This window comes from Pleurodeles waltl, chromosome 3_1 (genome assembly GCF_031143425.1).
Source record: "Pleurodeles waltl isolate 20211129_DDA chromosome 3_1, aPleWal1.hap1.20221129, whole genome shotgun sequence".
In the NCBI taxonomy this organism is placed as follows: Eukaryota; Metazoa; Chordata; class Amphibia; order Caudata; family Salamandridae; genus Pleurodeles; species Pleurodeles waltl.
The window spans coordinates 1,779,016,971-1,779,041,306 of NC_090440.1; the positions used below are offsets into that span (position 1 = coordinate 1,779,016,971).

The 24,336-nt window shown below is 42.3% G+C and overlaps 1 protein-coding gene across 5 annotated transcripts in view; it reads left to right on the forward strand.

The window, feature by feature from the left end:
- The window catches only part of LOC138285624 (peroxisomal bifunctional enzyme-like), a 184,704-nt gene that overhangs the window by 135,232 nt on the left and 25,136 nt on the right, over positions 1-24,336 (forward strand). For all 5 annotated transcript variants that reach the window (XM_069225808.1, XM_069225806.1, XM_069225809.1 and 2 more), the window contains one exon: positions 13,161-13,265. In XM_069225808.1, coding sequence (XP_069081909.1) covers positions 13,161-13,265 — 105 coding nt within the window. The remainder of the gene's footprint in view (positions 1-13,160; positions 13,266-24,336) is intronic.

The following is a 24,336-nucleotide window of genomic DNA, read 5'->3' on the forward strand; positions in this document are numbered from 1 at the left end:
TTGTGACAGGCACTTTGCCTGTTCGGTCCTCCAGGACTTCCTGGTCTAACCTGTTTGCAGACCCTTCGCCAGAGAGGTATTGCTTGGGCATCCTAAGTTAAGAAGTCTGCAGCTAGAAGTCTCCATCAGATGAACAAGGTATTTACCTTCGGTAGCGTCTTAACTGGTATAGGTGCAGATTCCTTACTGACAATCCCATCCTCCCAACTCCACAGATTTGTCCGTGTAGAGTAACCCTTACGAGGTCCTTAGTTCCTCCACACTGGTGCATCAGCAACCTTTGTGGCTCTGCGCTTCTAGTGTGGAAAGTAACTGATGTCAGCATGCTAGGGTGATTCATTTATACACACTGTGCACCTCACTTCCAGTGCAGCTAACATGGAGCTGAACTGCGCCACCTACTGGCTTGCAGAGGTACTGCTGAAAAAGTTTCCAGATCCAGTCTAACACCTGGGTAATATTCTAAGATAATGAATCAGCAGCTAGATAGAGTCTCTACCAGATAAGACGTTACCTAAGGAAAGGAACTTGTTCTTCTGTAGCCTGAACCCAGCCGAAAGGCAGTGGCGCACTGTACTGGGTCAAAGAAAAGAATAAAGTCAACGAGTGATAGGAGAGATAGCTAGTTTGTGAGCTGTACATTCTGATGTAGTGTTTTTAAAGAGTTGCAACTTTGACCAGGAATCTTGGTTATGGTGTAGCTGAGAGTATATAATAATCTAGAGCTGACATCACACTTAAGGAATCAGCAGCCCAGCACTCGTGGCTTGGTCAGCAGATGGGAAGCTTGGCACTGGTGGTATTGAAAGGAGATAGGAAGCTCAGCACTTGTGTTACTGTTGAGGGATAGAAAGCTCAGTTATGTTATTTCTGTGGCTACATAGGAATTGTGGAGGGAATGAGCAGTTGGCACTGGAGTAATTGTCAGGAGATGGGAAACTAGGTGATGTTGGCATTTAGAGGAGAAGGGAATCTCGTTGTTGCTTATGTTTTCAGGGGATGGGAAACTGCTATAGGGTGAATGCCAGTGTGTGGGAATGTCAGTAATGGTATAACTGAGGTGCTGGGAATCTCAATACTGATGTTCAGTGTAAGATGATGGCCTTAGCTCTAGTGGCATATAAAAGGCAGTTTGTGCTCGTGGTATTATGGGGTGGGAAACTCTCTTGAAGTCACTATGAAGAGAATAAATGGGAATTCATGTTCTGATGATGACATAGGAGGAAGCTTGTCGGTGACGAAAAACAGAACTGCTAAATGACTCACCCTAGATTCTAAGACGCAGGGGTGAATAAAGGGATTGCAGTGGAGAGCAGAAGTGAAGGGGAGAGTAGCGAGTGAATTCATTTAAATAGGGAGTTGCAGAAATAAGAATGGAATGTAGAGATACTGTCACACGCTCACCTGGTTCCAACCACGGAGAGAACGCTGGAGCCAATGCTGGACCTCCGCTCCCTCTCAGGAAGACCAGGTCCCAGGGAAAGTGCACCTAGACTTTGCAGTCTTCCAGAAGGGGAAATGACGAGGGGACAAAATAGTAGAGACACTTGTGGTACTTGTGCTGCTCAGTCACAGTACTACTCTGCTTAATTGTATGTATTACTTCCGGGACCTTCTGGACATGCTAAGATGGACATTTACCGGGCCAGCTACTCTGGTGTTATGAGGGTACACTAGAAACAACAAGAAGAGGCAGTTACCATCAATACACTAACACTCCTCTACACAATTTAAAATGTTCTGTTTCAATAACCAGCACTTACAGGTTTCTGCAAAAAGCACAGCATAAGAGCAGACTAACCAGACTCTTGGATTAGAGTACCCTGAGACTCCAGAGGAAGAACTTGAAATACTGACTGGAGCCTTATGACACACCCAGGATAACTCTGAATACAGATTGGAGTTATTGGCACTACCAAGGTGTACTCGATACGTGGATTGGAGTTGAAACACAAGTCACACTCGGTGCATTGGTTGGGGTTTAGCAAAAAAAAACATCAAGGTATGCTTAGAAACAAGTTTACACACTTAAATAGGTTTTCACTTGAAACAAGGTTGGAGTTACTACCACTCCCAGGATTACACTCACTACATAAGTTATAGTTAAAGAAACTCCCATATTTACACTTAATACGTAGGTTAGGAGTTACTTACACTCCCAAAGTATGCTTAGAAACAAGGTTACACTTGGTACTAGATTTCACTTGGAACAAGGCTACTCTTGGAACTAGATTTCACTTGGAACAAGGTTAGATTTGGAACAAGATTGAAACTATCCGCACTCCCAGGGTTTGCTTGAGAACACAATGTGGAGGTTACAAGGTTCATACAAATATCAATTGCTTTTAAAGAACTTTCTTCTTGACACTTTAATTCTGGGTTAATTCTCTGGTCAATGAGCCAAAGCAGTTCAAGCAGCAAAGAAGATGCGATGGTCCGGAGAAAGGAGAAGCAAGGAGTGCTGAAGGATAATGCACAGAGATAGAATTGGAGCAGGTGAGTGATGGAAAGGGGAGAGAAAAAGGGGTGGTGCTGAAAAAAAATTGACAAAATGCAGGGTGGATGGAAACAGAATCCAAAAGTGAGAGAACAGTAAGAGAGGATGAAGAGCAGATATGTATGGGGGAGTGGAGGGAGACTGAAGGGTGAAAGTTTGTGATAGAGGAAGCCAGATGATTATTGGGTGGTGGTATAAAAGGAAGGATGTAGAGATACAGGAAGATTAATAAGATTGGAATAAGAGCCTAGCAATGCTGAATAAGAGAACAAGACTGAAAAGTAGGACGTGACTATATGCACATGAATGCAAATATGCCAAGGAGAATGAGGAAAAGTAGGAGGGAGTCAAGGGAAGGGGAGAAAGAATAAGGAATAAAAAGGACTTGAATAACGGTATGAAGAAAAGAGAGGGGAATCACTGATTACTGTGTGTGAAGGAAACACCAATTGTGAACAGAGTGAGTTTCAGATGGAAGGTGGGACTTAGGGTGGAGGTAAAGGTGGAAAGTGGTAAGATGCAGTAGAGGTGAGAGGAGGGGAGCGGGAAGATATATGAAGATATTCAAGAAAGGATGGAAAGATATAGGTTGAAATTGGAAGAATATGGGGAAGCAAATTTTGTGGGCAGATGAGGAATCACTGAACAGACAAAAGAAGAGAAAAGGAATTGAATGCTAGGCTGATATACTGTGGGATGTTCAAACCTCAATGGAGAATAGAGAGGGTGGAGGGGAAATGGAGAGCTACAAGGGGATTGGTAATGAGAAAAAGATGGAAAACAGCGAGGTATGGAGGAGCAGCAAGCAAGGAAGAAGGGGTGAAGATGTTCATGAAGAATGCAGTGATATGAGGGATGAAGAGGGACTCAGAAAGTGGGACATAGCTATCGTTAGTGCAGTAGGTGCAGTGGCATAAGGATGAGAGAAGTCCACTGAATTCCACTTTAGGCTGTTTTTACTGCTGCTTCAAGTTGGTAGGAGGCACATTTCCTTCACTTATATAAGGGTCAGTGTCACCCTTGCTAAACTACTGGATTATCTTTATTAATCTAAAACCAAATTAATTTATGTGTCCCAATAGCTAGTTTGCTGAATTAATGAACATGTATCCACTCTGAGCAACTAAAGCACGTGTCCTTTTCAGACGTTGTAAACAGGATGATGAAATGGCAACGCGCATGCAGTGCGAGGTTTTGTGTTATAAACAGTAACACTATCCTCCAGTCTCAACACCATTTGTTCACTCTGTGCCCATTGGGCCACATCTCTCATCCATTGTGCATTGGGCGGGCCCCATTCATCTTCCAGTTAATGGCAATGGGCTATTTGGCCAGGGTGATTGCAGGCGTCAACAACCTGGAACCCACCTGCTATTTCATCACTAAATGAGGGATTCCTAGCAAGCACCTTTCGAGTAATGGTGGTATCTCCTGCCCCAGTGCCCCACTCATATGTTCTAGAATCTCCCTCCAGAACTCTGTTGTTTCCCCACATTCCTATAACCTGTGCATGAAATTACCTTCTAGTAGTCCACATCTAAGGCAACCATAGATAGTGGTGGAAAGATATTTGCGTTAGTCTCTTGGGCTTCAGTTAAGTTGCATGTAGATAGTTAAATTGTACATATTTGAGGATCGCATTGCGGGAGGCCTTCTGCATGCACTTGGGTGTCTGTGAGCGACTTCTGGATACGTGTTTCTTAACTAGCTCTGCGGGCATGTTACGTGGGGTGAACATACAGAGAAGCATTTTATAAAACAATGTTATCAACCTGCCCTTTCCACCCCATTGTAAACATTAATTGTAATGCTTCATGTGTGGCTGGCTAAGCCTACCCAGGCACCAACAGCTCCCGCACTTGACCATAAACCTCCTGTATAAGAGGAAGTGAGTGGTAGGAAAGACAAGATCAGTTGTCATTTATTTACTTGTGAGAACCTTCCCCTCACAGTAGCAGTCCCCTTTTGTAAGATCATCCAGTCCAGCCCACCCTTTCGAACAGCCACTGGGGCCTCTGGCCAGGCCAGCAGCAAATCCTTGAGCAGGAATGTAGGAGCATGAAGCGCCACTTGCTTTATACCTACATCTGTTCCAGCAACACTGCAATGGCTCCCAGTAGTGTGTGTGGGGGGAGGTGCTTTTTCTTTGTTTCTGCCCCAGAAGCATTGGTAACAGGTCGCTGAGCCTTACGCTGCTCCTCAGAACAGCCAAATCTGAGAGGTTACGCCCATCTATCCATATGGTCATCAACTGTAATTGAGAAGTCAAATAATCGGCCTTTAAATTCAGAACTCCCAGTTCCCCACTTTCAATCGGTATTTCAGGATCGCCATGCTTACTCTGTGTCTCATCAACGTCCCGGAACCAACCAGGTCCAATTCATTAGGAGTTTGATCAAATAATACAACAGTCGCAACAGCATAATCATCTTGGTTAGGGTGACCCAGCCCACCACCGACAAGGGGAGCATTTGTCAGACATCCATGCTATGTCTCAGCGATCGAAGCACCACTCCTAAATTGCCCTCGCTAAGGTCATCCGTGTTATGATACACCCTAATGCTTAGATAATGAAAGGTGTGCTTCCTTTAACCAATGCCACTATCACCCAACACTTTTGGTGCCTCCCCTCCCTGCGGATCTAATGGGAATGTGCAAGTGTTCTGCCAGTTTATGACCGGCACTAACTCTTGCGTACTGGCAGTATCACTACCAGGTCTGTCCGGCTATCTTTGAAGTATCATTCTAACATCCACATAAAAGGAGATGGAACGCACACTTTCAGCCAACTCCACTGCCCAGAAGGCGTGTTCTGTTCTGATTATAGCATCAAGAAGGTTCCACTGCTAATGCAAAAAGCATTGGTGATAGTGGGCAGTCCTGTCTCGTATCTCTACATACAATGCATGGATCAGATATTAGTCTGCCAGCGAGTCCCCGGGTGGTTGGTGTGTATATAGGTTAGCAGGTTCTTAATTAGTAGAGAAAGATCCCATCTAACCACCTTCTGGCATCACCCACTAGCTTCTCCTTTTTTTTTTTTTTTTAATATTTTTATTGGTGTTTTATAGTTTGACAGCAGCCACGACATTATACATCATTGTTAGAATTACGTCATTTTATGTATACATAGGGGGTCATTCTAACCCTGGCGGTAAAAACCGCCAGGGCGAATGACCGCGGTAGCACCGCCAACAGGCTGGCGGTGCACCGCTGGGCATTCTGACCGCGGCGGTTCAGCCGCGGCCAGAAACGGAAAGTCGGCGGTGTACCGCCGACTTTCCGCTGCCCTTAAGAATCCTCCATGGCGGCGGAGCGCGCTCCGCCGCCATGGGGATTCTGACCCCCCCTACCGCCATCCTGTTCCTGGCGGGTCTCCCGCCAGGAACAGGATGGCGGTAGGGGGTGCCGCGGGGCCCCTGGGGCCCCTGCAGTGCCCATGCCAATGGCATGGGCACTGCAGGGGCCCCCGTAAGAGGGCCCCACAAAGTATTTCAGTGTCTGCTATGCAGACACTGAAATACGCGACGGGTGCCACTGCACCCGTCGCACCTTCCCACTCCGCCGGCTCAATTCTGAGCCGGCGTCCTCGTGGGAAGGCTGTTTCCCACTGGGCTGGCGGGCGGCCTTTTGGCGGTCGCCCGCCAGCCCAGTGGGAAACCCAGAATGACCGCTGCAATCTTTCGACCGCGGTACGGTCTTCTGGCGGTTCCCGCTTGGCGGGCGGCTCCTGCCGCCCGCCAATATCAGAATCACCCCCATAGTTTATCAACGTCATTTTATGTATACATAGTTTATCATATTCATAAATGTTCTGATACACTTAGCCGAATTCGCTAGTTCCGAATCGTTCTAGTTTACCCAAGCTCTGGTCCTCGTGTTCTGTGACAGCATATGTAACCTTCACTAGGTTTCTCTATTATCATATCTCATGCCCCGGAGGGGGCCCTTTTTGCTATCTAGACCAAACCCATGTCTGTTCAAACCACACCTATTAAGGATATACACAAAATAATCTTAATATATAACTCTACCAAGTAATTAACTGTGTCCTTGTACCGTGTGACCTCCAAGAATTCTGCAACAATATTTGGGTAATAGCAGTCCATCTGTCTCTGCTGGCTGGTAACCCCAGGTTGTATCCGGGAGGCCCCAGCAGCCTCCGGTGTATCTTTGTGGTATAAATGATAGGGTCTTATCCCGGGCCCTCTTCAGCGCCAGACTCTGTATGGATGTCATCAGGGAGGTCAATTGCCTCCCACTCTTCCATGATCTCTGCTCAGAGATGTGCTACAGGTTGGCGTTGGAGCCCCTGTGACTCCTCTCTCCTTAAAGTCCTCTCCTCCACCCTGGCCCAGCGCGTGTCTTAGTGTACCCATGGGGTAAGTCGGGGTCCCTCAGGCGTTTTCCAGGTTAACGCTATCCTACGACGCACTGGTACCATGGCCAGATCTATGAACCTGTTCCCCACTTTTTTGGGAGGGTTTCTTACCAGGAGACCTAATAGGCAGACGTCCAGCGTCACTGGCAATGACCTATCTAGGGCAAGATTAAGGCATGCCACCACCCCTATAGCTTCCCAGGGTAGGGCACCCCCACACCATTTGCCTGAAGTCTGCCTCCCGAGCCCGGCACCTAGGGCAGACCCGAGGCTCCCCACCGTATATGGACTGGAGCTTCTTAGGGGTAATATATGTCCTGTGTATGAGATTGAACTGGATGAGCTTAAGGCAAGTGTTTCGTGAGACATGAGATGCAGACGCAACTACTCGCCCCCACTCAATCTCAGTCAGTTCCCTGCCCTCATCTGCCTCCCATCTAGCCTTCAGGGTGTGTAGTGGTTTGCTCGCCATTTCATTAGCACCCTATACAGCCAGGTCACCAAGTGGGATCCTCCGGCCATCTGGAACCTTGTCTGGAGCACTGCATGAGTGGACAGCTCCTCTGAACCCTCCCCCATAAATCTTGGACCACTCGGGACACCGCCTCATATCTCAAGAACTGACCACTCAGGAGTTCCGTTCGATCCAGTAGATCCGCAAAAGATGGCCAAGTACCCTGGGTATAACAGTCTCCCCTGGTGGTCAAACCCACCTCTGTCCAGGGGGACATCTGTGTATCGGGGTTCGGTCCCAGTGGGGGGTGGGAAGAGTGGGGGAGGCAGTGGATTTGGGGAAGAGGGGATAAAAGTTAATATTGATAGAAGGGGTCAGGGTAGAGGTACTCTGAGCCCATGGGAGTGATAAAGAGGTCTGTGAGGGACCCCTCGTGGGCAAGAAATTGCCCAAAATGTTTTTTGTGTGTGGGCGACTATCCACAGATCCTCGAAATATCCAAATTATAAAATTATTTAAAAAATAAATACAGCCACTCACACGCTTAATCACCCACCCAATAACACACTCAACTTGCTCACAGACCCACAAAACCACTATCACACCCACTCAGACATTCAGCTTGAGATTGTTACAGGGTCTGCGGCCCTCTGTCGCACACAGCAAAAGGCTGGGGTGCGACAGAGATTGGGTTGGGTGCAGGGGGGGGGATGTTGGCTGTACAGGCTGACTGCAATGGTAGCGAAGTGGCCCAAGAGAAAAAAAACTCCATGGGCCGATCTGAACGCTGTATTTTTTTTAATTGGGTTCAAGGGACTCTTGTGAGGGTCCTCCAAACCCAATCGTCCAGACATACAAACATATTTGAACCTACATTTCTCAAAAACTGCTGAGCAGCTTTACTCTAGATACAAACAGCGCAATCTGTGGACCAAGATCTAGCTTCCTGCCAAATTTGGTGAAATTCCGTTCAGCAGCTTTTGTGGTAGGACTGCCTAAAGAAATCAATGGAAAATGCATGGAGATTGTTCATTTTGGGACCCCCCCCTTTTTCTCAGCCCCCACTTGATGAATCAATCCAAAGCTTTTCATACAGCAGCTATGCAAAAACTGCACCTTTTAGGAAAGTTTCATGAAGATTCCTCAAACTGTACAAATATTTTTGAACCTAAATACACACATATATATATATATCTGACCTAAGTATAACTTGCACCCTATAGGTTTGAGATGTCGTCAGTGATGTAATTTAACTTTTATCGGTGATGTAATTTAACATGTCATCAGTGATGTAATCTATAATTTTATAAGCAGTGCATCATGCGTTTACAAGTTATAATTATGTCAGTTACCTATTAATGGTGAACTTCAATTTTTGTTTTTTTTAATCATTACTTTTTAGATTATTAGAAGGCCTACATATAACACTACTTTAACCTTTGATTTTTTCAGTGATTATCTATGTGTTTTCTTAACACAATAGAATCTTAGTACAGTACCTCCGTATAACTTCACTTTAACTTTTGTGGATATTTTCAGTGAAATTGTGTTTTTTTAATGTAAAGTAAAATCGTATTACCATACCTGAGTATATTTCAGTTGTGGGGTGGAGGGAGTGTGGCAGGGGGCTGGCTTTGACCGAAACCCCCAGCAGGTGGCCAAGCTCACAGTCACCTACTCTCCATTGTTTTCCAGTCCTGTGGTACTCCTGTGAGATGACACAGGGGCGGAGATTGACGGCACTGGATACTGTGGGAGTGGCGCCATGGGGGAGAAAAAAATACACACACACACACACACACACACACACACACACACACACACATACACACACACACACACACACACACACACACAGGGAACTGAATCCCAAAGTCCTCAAAATGCCAGCTGTAATATTTCTGTTGATGTTGCGGCTTATCAATCAAAGTTGACAATCTGGGTATATGTACTGCGAGCTCAAATATCCGGGTGCTGACTCTCAGGCTGTGTTGTAAACTGTAGAAGCTTGTGGGGCAGAATGTGTTCTCACCTGTGTTCTGTGGGCTCTTGTATTCTTATCACTGTAGAATGCTGGGGCTTGTATTCACAGGGAGGAAAGTGGATTCAGGCGTGTTAATGCTGTTTAAGATTGATTGCTTTCTCAAGAGGGACAAGGGTTACCCGGGGGCATGATCACATGTGAGCTTTTGGAAATAAGCAAGCTGCTGCTTCATGAGTGCCCTGTTTGAATGTTCTGCTTTTGTGCATAAAACAAATAATTTAAAGCGCAGAATAAATTATTGTATCACTGCACTGGACTGGGAACTGTTGGTCTCTGGAAAAGCTGCCCCCATGTGTGCTGCCCCACTTTGAAGATTATTATCCGGAGCGGGAATGTGTACAATAATGGAAGTGAAATGGACTGCAAACACAGGCACTCTTATGGAGTGCTACAGTTAAAATAAACAAGGACAACAGGGGAAGAAGAAAGAACAATAGTACTACAATCACAGCACAAGCAGCGGAAGGACACTTTTCAAGAAGAAGCAATCAGTCTTTAGTCCATGCTCCAGACAAAAGAAGAGGACGTGAATCCAGCAGGAGCTGGCCAATTAGGAGTCAGCAAATAAGAGTGAAAATAAAGCCAACAAAGGGAAATTGCAAGAGAATAAAATGGTTTTGGAGGCCCCCTCCCCAACCCACAACCCCCAACCCCTAACCTCCCAACCTAAACACACACACACCATCACTTTCCAGGAAGGAAAGTTTATAGTGGGATCATAGGCTAGTAGGTTTGCAGCATCCAACTAGACTTGAACTGAGATGAAGCAATTCAGGAGTGAGATAAAGATGAACTCTGTCTTAAGAGGATTTAATTTCAAGTGATGATGAAGTGTCCAAAATTTGAAGATTTTTAGTGTGTTAGCCACGTTTGCGATGTCATCTATAATGTAGCTTTGAGGTACAGTTGTGGGTCTTATGCAAAGAGGAGCAAGGATTGGTTGGACCGCCTCAAGAGGGAGCTTGCAGGTTCCAGCACAGGTTAAATAGTGCTGGCGTAAGTAAGGAGCCCCCACTTTAAAGTAGAGGTACCGGAGCAAGGATTGAGTTAACTACTTATATTTGCTGAGATCTGTTGCATAGATAAGGTTTGAACCACTTAAGAACTCTTCAGCTGAGTCTCCTCTGCAATTCCAAGGTTTTCCAGAGTATGGCATGATTGTCCGTGTCAAATGCCATAGAGAGGAAGATGGGAAAGAACAATTAGAATTTTCAGTGATACTGAGTGCAGTGTCTAATATGTGTGTCATGGTCATGGCTTGAATAAAGATCATCAAGGAGGAAAGTTACATTAATGAAGAGAGTACGTTGTTTCACTATGCAGACCTCCAAGATTTTGTTAGGAATGGGAGATTCAAGATCAATTGAAAGTTTTAAGAGCTTCTGGGTCCACTCTGTTGTTTTTTTTTAACCGGAATACTTGGCTATTTTTCAGGGTGTCATGGACAATGTCTTGCTCCATTGAGAAGGCATCGACCAGCGATCTAAGCAACAGGATAAGAGAGGGACTGATGACTTTCACTAAATTGGCTGACATGGGCTCAGAGAATAGAGAAAAAGGTTTAAAATAAGCAGTAGTTTTATACAGCTTAGCGTGGGAAATCTGTTGGCATAATGACAAGGACCCTTATTGTTTGCAGATGAGGTTATCAAAGAAAAGGAATGAGGGGATAGCAAGGTAGAGATCCATCTTCAAGAAGCCTTGTGTTTCTTGTCATTGTTCTCAGAGTCAGAGATGAGTAAGAAATTGGGTTGAAATGTTTATTTTTTAGGCTTTCATAGTTTCATGGGTAGTTTTTTGCCCAGATGATTCCAGGTTTAACAAAAGGAGTCTTCTTGGGTTTGCTGATATGTTTTTGTAGGTATTATGCTTGAATCTACATAACCTACCTTCTCTTACCCTCATGATGTGAGGGTAAGAGAAGGGAGGTTTGACTAGTCCTGGATAGGGATCCTTCGGGGAACATATGAGAAATACCGGGACATTCTGCATTATTACGTGAAATTCTCACATCGCACAAAAATGTAGAACAACATTGGGTGTAATGCACACAACAGCCACTTGCATTCGGTTTGTTTGCGCTCTTCCTGAGCTCTCATGATATATTGTGTACCAACAGAACATAATGGCATAATCTCAGCCATTCTGCGTAACAGTCGTGATATTAAATGCTGAAAAACGCAAGATTATTCCAGGGTAAATTACATTTCTCTTATGTCTACTAAACAGTTTAACTGTCCAATCCACAAATGTATACAGCCAGATGAAAAAAAGGCGTAGGCCTTCGTCTCAGTTATGCAGCAGGGCATAATGGCATAATCTCAGGCATTCTGTGTAACAGTTGTAATGCAAAATGCTGCAAATCACACAAGATTATTCCAGGGTAATTTACATTTCTCCTGGGCCTACTAAGACATAGGCCCTCATCTGCAAAACTTCCATTTAGGGAATCGTAAGTTGCAAAAATAATAGTTCCTTAAATGGAATGTACAAAATTGGATTTGTAGAAGTGGCCCCAATTTGGCTTACCTCTTTAATAGGCATGACGTTGATCGCAAATTGCGACCCACTACGATTGGCTACAGTGACAAACATAGGGGCCTGCTAGAGTCAGCAGACCACCATGCCTGATATTTCTTTTACACAAAGCAACATTTTGTTTTGTTTTGTTAAAAATGGAGTCCATTTTCCTTAAAGAAAAATGGGATGTTTAAAAAAAAATTTTTTTTAAAAATACACAAACCTTTTTCCTGAGCAGGCAGTGGTCTCAGGGATTGCTGCCTACACACAAAAACGTTTTGTGAGCATTTACAAAGGGGAAGGGTACTATAGGACCCCCTTCCCCATTGCATATGGCTTACCACCTTTAAGGTAGGTGGTAAAATTTTGATCTCAAAACATTAATACATAGCTTAAAGATTTGATCTCTTGAAGGGACGCCCTTAACCTGCCCCTTCCAAATACCGAATCTGTATTTATTCCCAAACCTAATTAGCAATTTGGTACGATTTGATAACATGTTACCATCAGTGAGGTCTCTGTTTTTTAAAACAGGATCATAAGAGGGTGCTGCTCCTCTGTTTTAAACATAGAGGAACTGCTCCCTTTTCGAGCCCTGTTTGAAAAAAAAAAAATACAGTGTTTATTAATTCTGCCGGCGGAGTGGCAGAATTTATTTGTAATTCCACATTACGTGAATAGCACAAAATTAGTAAATTCCTTCAATTCCACAGGGGGAATTAAAAAGTTTGCCCACCCCTAATATTCTGTAGCGACACAAATGACCATAGATGTCTAATATAAATGTTAGTGGCAGGGAGAGAGAGGAATAGAAGCCCCCATGTGTTCGAAGATGAGGAATTAAGCTGGTTCCAGGGGATAGCATAATTCAAGCCATGTTTGATTATGCCAAGTCCCGAGTTTACCAAACAGCTGGGTGACAATCTTTCGGCCCCTCCCTATCATCATTTTAAATTGTAGTCCTCCATCCATTGACGGTTTAGCAAAGGCGGATTGAAGAAGCCATTTTATTTTTAAATTCAAAATTTGTATTGTAAGCATGACTGCCACATTTAAGCACCATTAGTTTTCTGTTTTCCTTTTTTTGTAATAACATCCCACCAGCTAGCCAAGCCAAGACGTATTGTCTTTGCCAATGCTTGTTTTAGCCCAGATTATACAATCTTGAACATCTTATTATTTTCTAAACTATCAATATCATGTACATGAAAATGTGCTCTTGTTTGTTGTTCATTCCTATTTTTTTTATTTTTATGTCTTGCAGGAAAAATTGTGTTTGCACCGGTAGCACTGAAATTGGGACTTATAGATTCAGTCACTGAAGACAACACAATCAAAGCAGCAATCCACTTTGCTCAAAATGTTATTGGTATGTACAGAGCTGGAACATTCTTGCTTAAAAAACATGTTTAGGAGAGTGAGGGCTTTTCTTCCAGAAACATGGAAATTAATAATCTGTGGATTTTCATTTTCAATTAAAAATTCTATCATGAGTCTCACTCTGCTAAATAATACATTTGACATAAATGTCAAAACGTTTGTTGTATTGCGATGTGTGACTGTCATAGAGAATCCCTATCATTTGTTTCAGTTTCTGAATCTCGTAACCCCTTCTACGAAATAACAACAGTTGATAACACAACTGTTTACCCACTGTTGTGATGTCATAAAGGCCTTCCGTGCAGGCTGACCAGGCTCGTTTAGAGTCTGTCAGTGCAGCAGTGCTTGTCTACTTTGACTGAAAGCAGATACGACACCTGCAGGAGGGAGGAAGATGTCAGGGAAGGTAGTGGAGGTTGGTCAAGGATGGCAGCTACGGTTTTCTTTTTTTTCTTCTTTTTTTAACCTTTGAGCAGCGATACATAACCGAAGGCACGTTATGTATGACTCCCTCATTACTCCCCTGCTACTCTGTAGCAGTTAAAAGCGGACAAAGTTGATATTGGGGGCCATACATCCATTAAATTATAGATGGTTAACAAGTGAATTATGGGGATGTTTTCACCTCCGGTTCTGCGTGGCATCATAGACAACTTAAGCTTTACTCTCATTGTCCATTTGATGTCACTCTTGCCCCCTTGGTAAAATCATTAATTTAATTAAATCTTACTCATTTATAATTCTATATATGTTCACTAGCATTAATGCATCTTGCAGCGAAAAGGGGAGAAAATTAATTGGTTTGTAGTATGAGCATAACTTTCCACAAGTAGAGTAAAAATAAATACCAACAACTGTAAAGGAATAATGCCTATTCTGTGCCACCCTCTTTTTATGTCTGGCTGCGTTTGGTAGGTTAGACGTGTAATGGCACTGTTAATGGTATCATGGTACATAATGTTTGCAGGGGCGGCTCCTTCGCAATGGCAAAGGAGCGTTGCTCCCCTTGCTAAGAGCCAGCAGCTGAAAAACTGCACAATATTATACTATTGCTTTATTTTTCAGCTGTTGGCTCAGCCTGCATGTGCAGGGAGGGGCAGGGCTGGGCTATGATTGGGGGGGAGGGGAAGGGATGGACTGAGTGCACTCAGTGAGCATGTCAGTTTGCCCGCTCATCTCAGGCCGGCAAAACTGACATGCGTACTTATGTTTCTCCATCCTGGTTGTGTTGCACAGGCAGGTTGGAGAAACTGCACAGACTCGCATGCAGTGTCTGAGCGGAAGAACAAGTCACTCAGACCAATCCTGGTGCTGCTCTCATGCTAGGTATGAGCCTGTGCTGGGGTCCAGGGACTGCTGGGACACCAACACCATCAAGGGAAGAGGAGTAAGGCGGTATGCGGTAGTAGCGTCAGGAACAAGTAAGTTTTCTTTTATTATTATTATTTTTTATTACTCCTTTCCCCGTACCACTACACCCTTGCCCGACCCGCCCCTTGAGGTTTGCTGCAGCCGCCGCTGAGTTATTGTATTCCACACTCTGAAATGGGGGCAAAGACCAGGCTCCCTCAATGATTGGTTGCATTGTGTGTCAGTTACATACTAGCCACTCGAAATTTAGAATTTCGTGGCAGAAGCATAACCTCCCAGAATAAAACCTATGCATGACATCACACGCACCCCCTTGCACCGTAGTGCAAGGGTGTGTGCTTTGGCGCAAGGCAGTCTAAGGTGCACCAGCCCTAGAAGAGAGAGCATAGCACCATGTGTCGCTGCTCAGCATCCTTGCACCATGTTGAAACAAAGTAAATTGGCCCCTTCGTTTCTCCAGACCAAGCACTCATAATGTCTACCATTATTCATGACATGTGACTCGTACACCTTGTAGTCCTCATTGTCTCCTATAAGTTGATTTACACTATTTTATGACTCACTGTCTCTGTATAACGTTTGTGATACGAAGTGCTTGAACACTTTACATTGGGTTTAGTAGTGCTATAAAATAAATACATTTATAAATGTGAAAGAGGGCCTAAGTAGAGATGAGAAGCACCATTGAACATCAGTAATTAGGGAAACTTTGAAGTATGTCATTGCCCAGGGGACAAGGGCCCATACCAAAAAAGATTGTCTGACTGAGCTCCACCATCTCTATGGCTGGTTGCCTGCCATGTTCGTAGTGTTACCTAGTTCACAGAATGTGCCTGTACTGGTAGACATCCTGCCAGATCGGAGAGTTTTCACAGCTTTTCGCTTTCCAATGCAGGATGCTGGATGCTGAATATACACATGAAAATGGTTCTCATCTGCTCTTTTTCAAGATCTTCATATGAGACATTTAGAAGTTCCAAATAATGTCTTTTAGCTTTGTGTTGTATGTTAGTTTTGAGAGTGTTCTGAAATAGTTGATCCAGACAAGCACCCATGGAAAGTGAGAGGTACTGCTCTTGGATAAATTGATTATGCATTGTTTTTAATGAGCAGTCTGAGCAAGTTACGAAGTCGGAAAGTGATAATATGTGAATATATGATCATATATTTGTAGTGCTTTCAAACTGGAAAACAGCTTAAGTATTTACAAGCAAATAAGACATAATTTTTTATTTATGTGCAAAACAAATGTATTGGTAAAGGAAAGGAGAGATGCAAAACGAAAATGAAATTTCCAAACATCAATTTTTTTGGAGGGTGTCATTTTTAATGCAAGTAGCTTCCTGTCTAACAAAAAAAAAAATGTCTGCCAACGTGTTAGCATTTTATAATAAAAACTAGTTTTTATTTACAAAGAAATTGAATAGTCTGTGGAAACAGATTTGGAAGGAGGGGTGTGCTGAACATAGGTGGAGTTTTCACTTAATAGCTGTGTTTAAAAAATGTGCTATGCTATAAAGGACGAGCCATATTTCAACTCACATTGTTTTAAACAACTGGTTTTGTAGTGGCTATCTGTCTCACTCTAAATGAATTCAACTGTGCCATTACAGTTTTAGTCAAACAGTCCTGTGAGTGCTCATAAAATTTTATTTTTTTAAATGAAACGATACTTCCTGTTAGTAGAATATATTTTATATCATTTACTAACCTTCTTTAATTTATGTAGTTGTTCTTACTGCCTCATTTCTTTTTTGAAGTTAAATATAAAGTAATTTTCATTCTGTCTGTCTTTTGAAATATATTCATGGCCCATATGCATGTTCCTTTTTTCATTAGGAAAGCTACATTTCTAACAGTTTCAGATACTTAGTATTCATGCTCCTTGTCTCTTTTTGAATTTGAAGAACGTATAAAACGCTTGTGGTAATATTCGTACATTCTTTGCCCTGGCTACTGAGCTGCGAGTCTAGTCCACTCAGCCAGTGCTAACGCGGACAAATGTGTCTCACGTTTAACCAGTGCACTGGGACATTTTTTATAAATAACTGCAATTCACCAATAGAGCAACAGCTTTTAATATCCATTTTTCTACGGGAATCATTATTTTGTATTCCTAATTTGTCTTCAGAGCCATTGTCCCCTCTCGATGGTCTTCCTCATTCACCAATTTCTTAATGATGACCCAGGAAAGACTATGGGGGTTATTACAACTTTGGAGGAGGTGTTAATCCGTCCCAAAAGTGACGGTAAAGTGACGGATTTACCACCAGCCGTATTACGAGTCCATTATATCCTATGGAACTTGTAATACGGCTGGTGGTATAACCGTCACTTTACCGTCACTTTTGGGACGGATTACCACCTCCTCCAAAGTTGGAATAACCCCCTATGCCACATAATGCTTTCTTTGATACAAACATAAAGGGCATATATGTTCAAATGTGCTTTTCTCCCAAAAGTATTTAAAAGGCATGCTAAGACGTTCACATCCCTTTCATGTTAAAATGTTGAAACAATAAAAAATTCATTAAACCAGAATCAATTAGCAGTGCTAACTGCCCATAAAATATAATCAGAACATGATTAGATAAAAGAGAAAAATAGATATTGCTCTCTTCTCCAGAGTAGACTGCTCAGTTTCATACATAAAGTCTCTAGCAACTTTGTAGTAATTGGATACATTCATTGTTCAGTTTGTGTGTTTTTGTCCTGCTTACATTAAAGACAAATCCGGTATTGTTATTCAGTCACAGCGGGTGATACATTAAACACTCACATGTCGAACCTTTGAGTCGTATCACAATGTGGACCAGCGTAACACTAAGGAGGGGGTGCATACTTCGGCTGCTCATTTGCATATAGGTACATTTTCTATGCACACATCTGTGCTTAAGTATTGATTTTCTAGTTTGTATCTATTAACCTGTCCACACTCTAGTTCTGGTGCTTCCAATTTTTTTTTGCTCTTCAAGGCATGCTGGACTCGTGTCTGGGTTACATTTGTATTTTTCAGTAATGTATTCCATAATTCTATTATTCACCCACGTTGCACGCTGTCTCTCTCGACTATGTCCATTGCCCTAATTGGCATATTTGCACATGAGAAAATCTAAAGTTCAGCCACCATTTCTGCATACACTTCTCAGGATGACTGAGTCAGGGTCATTTGTTATATGCATTTGAATACTGGCTGGGCAACAACCAACAGTTATATCCTGGGTCGCATTCTTCCCGCTCCTTTAAACAATGCTGTTCCTGTTTCCCTAGACTATACATAAGGTAGCTCTCCATCTCTCCCTCTCCCTCTCTCTCTCTCACCAGTCTTTTTTACACATGCAGTGCCCATCCCACCGGGGCACAGGATTTTCAGCACTGCTCTATTTTTGTCATCTAGTTCACTATGTACTTCAGCATTGCTGCTAGTGTTGACATCACGCTACTTTCACCTCAGAGCAGCTTGTTGTAACACAGTAGGAACTTGTCTAGGACTGTATGCTGCAGATAACTTTCAAGTGTCCTTCATGATTGCCTGAAGGAAAGGAGACTTCCCCGTAGCTGTGGTACCACACTGCACTTAATATTCATATTAAAGAATGCCCCATTTCGGAGGAAGCAAAACACAAAACAGTCTTTGTGATTCTTGATTGTAGAGAATGGGTGGATTGGTAAGCAAGACACAAAAACTAAACTACCCTCATCCATGGTGGAGAAAGAGTCCAGCAGAAGATCTTCAGAACTGAAGAATCCAATAAGAAATCCGGCTGCAAAAATATTAGAGCACAAGCAACTGTCACTGGATAATGAAATGACAAAAGTAGGGGGACAAATGAGTTGTGACAGAGCCTTCTTAAGGCAAAGCCTTGTTATATATGGTTGAGGCAAGAAATTACATCATATGGAAAAAGGTTAAAACACTCTTGATCTGGAAGCTTAAGACAACAGACACTGGGAAGATGACCATCTTGGATAGAAATAGAATAGATTTAAGGTTAGCCACACCTACCTCCTCATGAAAATGGGTTTTTCCAGGAATGAGAGGAAGTTAGAGCCTCATGCTGAATGGAAGGCCCAGAGACTCGCTACCTCCTCCATTGATGCAGGCCCCCATGAAAATGCCACCATCTCTAGCGAATCCCTTGTGCAGATGTCACAGCATTGCCCATTACACCTACTTTTCCTTTTCAAAATCAACATTCTTTAAAACTTTTTGAGTCTATTGCCGACAGTTTTGTCACTTCACCAGTTGTGAATGCAACACAGCTGTCAACTCTTTAACTTTGTTAGTGATTGTCGATTTTCTTCAGTGGACTGTGAGAGCTCATTTGGCTCAGGGCTACCGCCAGTTATTCTAAAGGTGTCATTGCTACTAATGGTGGGAATTTTAGGCCTTCCACCTGTTCTCCAGCTCTTCAGCAAGGTCTAATGTAGTGGTTTGATGGATATAAATGTTTGTAACCTCTGGCAGTTGCACTAGTATGGTGGCCTCATTCGAATCAGGTAATTTGTGGTCATATTTACTCCAGGTTAATCACTGAATCCCAGACTATTTTATAGGCATCATCTAAGATATTTTCACCAATTGTGGTAACTATACAAGGGCATCTACTGGTGCTTTTTCAAGGACAGGAAATTTATGGTCTGATTCATAGATAACATTTTGACGTACTGGATTTTGGTTCCAGACACATTTCCGGTGTTGATTTTACATTTCTTGGTGTTCTCTTTCCCTCTTGTCTAGACTCTGTGACTAACATTCGTGCTCTTCCTAAGGAAATTTGAGATGTCAAGGAGATGATTCTTATTGTACCTCTCCTCAACCTTTGACACTGTGGCCTATTCTGTACTAGTGGCCCACATGTCTCAGTTAGAGATTAAAGATAAGGCCCTGGGGCTTCTCTCCTCCTTTCTTGAATGAAGATCACAGCCAGTGGCATGTAACCCATCTAGGTCACAAACATTATCTCTGCCCTCTGGAGTTTCACAGGGCTTGTCGCTCAGTCCAACTTTGTTTCATCTGAGTTGATCTAGTCGACTTAAGTAAACTCGATCAACTCAGAATCAGGTTGCCGGAGTTGGTACAATCATGTGGCATATGGTATCTATTGTCTTATGTGGACAATACACAGATTGTTATTAACATCACTAGTGATAGCCAACAAGTTTCAGGACTACATGAAAGCGGTTGACATCTGGATGTGAACGAATTGTCTAAGGCTGATTGGAGCGAAGACAGAGGTCCTGATATTTAGCAGCTCTCCAAATATTTGGTCACAAATCTGGTGGCTCACAGAATCAACTTCAGTGGCTCAACCAGTCTATGCCACACATAGTCTGGGAGTGATTTTTGATGATGGTTTGTCATTAAAAGCCCACATCAATCAGGTGGCACCTAAGTGCTGTTATATTATGAGGATGCTAAAGAAAATCTTTCCCTTTATTCCGCAATCGGCACAAAAAATACGGTCATCCAAGCATTAAAAGCCTCCCCTATGGAATGTTGCGACTCCTCTGTTTAGGAGTTATCCATACACCTAGTGAGACTACAGGTGAGCAGAATGTGGTGGCAAGGTTGTTTCTGGGAATCCCTAAACATCAACCTTTTTCATAAGCATTGAAGGGCTTGCACTGGCTCCCAGTCCGTAAAATATCTATTTGTAAGGCACTGCATAGTACAGGTTACATGAGATTGGATACGACCATGCATTCTCATACCCTTGAGTGTAATTTATGCAGAGCATACAAATACTCTAACAGTGACACAGTGTTGAAATGCAGGCATGCAGCAGGAATGGAGTCAATGGCTGACCGGAATGTATTTTATATTGGTGTGCTTGTGTGTACAGAAATGTGTTTGTAATTATAGCTGGAAACAGGGCCCGAAAGTCCATAATTTATGAAAAGTAATGTATTTTTCTTGATGAAATGAGGCTAACGTTCTCAGAACAACATTGCCGACAGTGCCGGTGGTAGAAGTGGGTGATGCCAGAAGGGAAAGTGGGTGTGCGACCTCCTAAGAAACATTTTGGGCACCTGCACTTATTTCTTTCTTTTTTTCAAATTAAACATTGCCAAATGAGTATACACATCTAACCTCATGTTATTGGCTGCACTGTGCATCATTCCAGGGAAAGTTAAAAGCAACTCTGAGAGAGCAACACTTCCACATCCTACTAAAACGAAAATTTCATTTTTTTCAAAGTGGAAAGAACTTTGGGCCTGATTTTGAGTATGGCGGAGGGGATTATTGTCACAAACGTGAGGGATGTCCCATCTGCCGTATTACGATTCCATTATAGCCTATTGAGAATGTAATACGACGTTTGTCATGGAGTAACCTGCCCTCCAAACTCTTTGCCCATCAAAGCTCCATTGCTAATTTAATTCAATAAAATACATGGCAACCTTCATAGAACGACCCTTAAGTCATGGATTTTTTTATGTATCAAGATTATTTTAACCTTCAGTAACAAGTATTATGTCATGCTTCATCTGTTTCTTCCATGCTAGGATTATATGCACTAATTATTGTTTTTGTTAATAAGCATAGGGATAACGTGCTTAATGATATTAAACCTCAAAACAGCGCATTGATAAACCGCGATCATTGAATGCAATATTTATATATCCTGTAAAGTAGCTGACAGTCCAACCAGTGCCTTACAAGGAGGTGCCTGTAAAATAAATTTCATATCAAAACAGCGCATTGAATGATAGCGCTGTCAAACAAACTAAAATATAAAAATAGTGCACTGACAAATAGTGATAATTAAAAGCATTATTCACCAACATAAGATTGAAAAATGGCTCCTATGAATGAGCTCACACATCAAAATAGTGCATTGAAAAATAGCATATTTAAAACGCTGTGTACAGAAGTAGCTTATCTGACACTGACTATTTGTTCCAATTATATTGAGACTAAGATCAGAATCATATTCCCACATATCCCATTCTGCACATACATGATGGTGGTTGGTGATACCTTTAAGTACTATAAATTAATTGTGCTGTTTCTCTGTAAAGTTTTTTTCGTTGTGATATTATGAAGTGCAGGCATTCCTCTAGTGTACTTTTGCAGCGTGCTAGTTTGATGAACGCTATTATTGGTACCAAGAAACATACTTAAATAAACCTCACAAAGCTTCACGCTAAAAGAAGCATCAATACTTCTTTCTTGCCAAGTTGCATCTTTTTAGGTCTGGCGTTTTAGGAGTCAAGATTTTTCCTGCGATGGCCACCCTATTGACCATTCTTTTTTTTAATTTGCTTATGGGCCTTGATATGGCTGTACCCCAAGATGTCATCTCGAAGTCACAAAAGCTGCCATCCTAAGACGTCAGGCAGCCAACTTGGGAAAGGTGTTCCCGGTCCAAAAAATAAGATCCACACGCAGCCCACTCCCTCCTTCATCCTCTGCTTTCTTTGCTTTATTTTTCCTCATCTCTTTGTCGCTTGTTATTTGAAAATGTTTACAGCAGACAGGCCATGTGGCTGTTGAGGTTTCTGGACTGTAAGTCTTTATCACTCGCCGATTGTACTTGTGTAAAGACATTCAGTTATGGTAACTGCATTTGCACTGAATGACTACTGTGTTTTACATCGAAAAACTGCATTTGCCCCTATTTATATTCACTATCTAGTGCTGGTGCCATTAGGATTGGGAAGATTTGAAAACGCATGCCCCTGTGTAAGTCAAGCTTTTGAATCTACATCTAGGGATTTACAGCTTCAGTTCCTCAGGCGCCTTTGTAAGTTACTTTTGGTGGATAGGTTTTCATGTCAGTGTTACTTTTACTAGAGGATATATCAGATTTCTGCAACAACTAGCTTGTGAGCTACTGGTTGCTCTCCAGCTACGTGCAAGTAGCTCTCCTGTTTGCTAGCCAGCCTACTAAATTAGAAGCTTTTGCTTGTTGAATCAGTACAGGTATACTAAAAGTGAAAAGTGTGTATTCAGGATGAAAATATGTGTATTTTCACAACTCATATTCTGACTTTTGGAGAAAAATGGGTGAATTTTGTAAAATATATTTTATATTCAAGTGATAAATAGTGTGTCACGCGGGATACATATCACTGATACTATTTCCATGGTAGCAGGAGCTTTACAGCTTTGACTGTTATGTATTACCCATGCAGAGGCATTCCAAATTGATAAAGTCTTTTTTTTACGTTACTGTTGGCATCCCTGCCTGATGTACCTACAGTGATCACTGCTGGTGATATTGCATATGGTCGCCACTAATGTAATCATGACTGATGTGGTCATTATTACAACACTAATTATTTTAGTAGCTCCTGATGCTTTTCACTGAACATTACTAGCCCATATGACAGAAAATGTTCGGGACCCTTGGGCTATAGTTTCTGATATATTATGGACAAAATCGATATGTCTCCTTTTAATGTAGTAATGCATTCACATAGAGGTATTCACAGCTTCACACTTGTCCATGCCTCTGTTTTCATACATAAGCACATTTAAGCAATTTGCTTTGCCAACTGGTGTTTTAATTTAGAAATTGTCTTAAGAGTTAAACCTTGAGATGTTTCCTGAATATGGTGAGTAGAGTAAGGTTCCTTGGATTCTCTGTTGCGTGAGGTGGTGTTTAAGAAGCTTATGAACAGGTAGCAGAGGGCACAAAGAATAATGTATCTAAATGTTGTAATAGTTAAACCATTTTTTGCTAGCATATAGAATCTTGGTGTAAATGTTGTCTTGTAGATGAAGGAGTCACAACACTTAAAGAAGCTCTTCAGAAGATTTAATATACCACACACAGCAGAGCAGGCATCCCTCGGCCAGCCAGCCATCAACTGTTGACCTTGGAACGCTACCTGCTCAAGCTACCTGAACAATTCTCATACACAATCAAGAACCCTAAACATTCCACATGCTCATGTATTCAAGACCATAACGTGTCCCTTTCACTTATAGATGTTAACAAAACATTACAAAGGATCTGAAATGAAAAAACACAGCAATACATATAACAAAACATACTATACTAATAAGAGTAAATACAAAGGCTATACATATTTTTTAAATATTTTACATAACATAATCATGCAAGAACATAGGTGGCTTGTGACTCCTTATGCTCCTAGATGACGACCCCATTATACCTTGTTCATTTGCAATTCTTTGAGCATTTCCATCATCTCCACGCCCATTGGGGAACACTCATGATACTACCACCTCTGTTTGTTGGCAAATTCATCTCTTCATTTTACATCATCGTGAATGCACTGCAACCTTGCGCTTTCCTTTCACTCACATCACAGTCACCTCCCTTTTGATAGAGTCACCCTCTTGTTATTTCAGTTTTCTCCATTTTCAAATTTCACAAAATAACGGAAAACTTGTTTTACTCTGTATGAACCCCTAAACTTTGTCAGTCCTCCCTTAACTTGGCCACCCTTCACCTTCACCCAGTCCCCAATTTTGGTGTATTTTGTGGTTATATTACTGATGCTCTTATTGAAATCTTCTTTACTTTTGCTCAGTACTTCATCATTCACCCATTCTTTCATCCATGATTACACAAACTTGTTCCTATGAACTGTGCCTCTCATCATCACAAAAGGTGACTTTAGGGTATCACCAAGTTCACTTGTGGGGTACGCCCACACCATTTCTCTCACCATGGTCTTGACATCTTGTTCATTGGCTATAGCCATTTGTA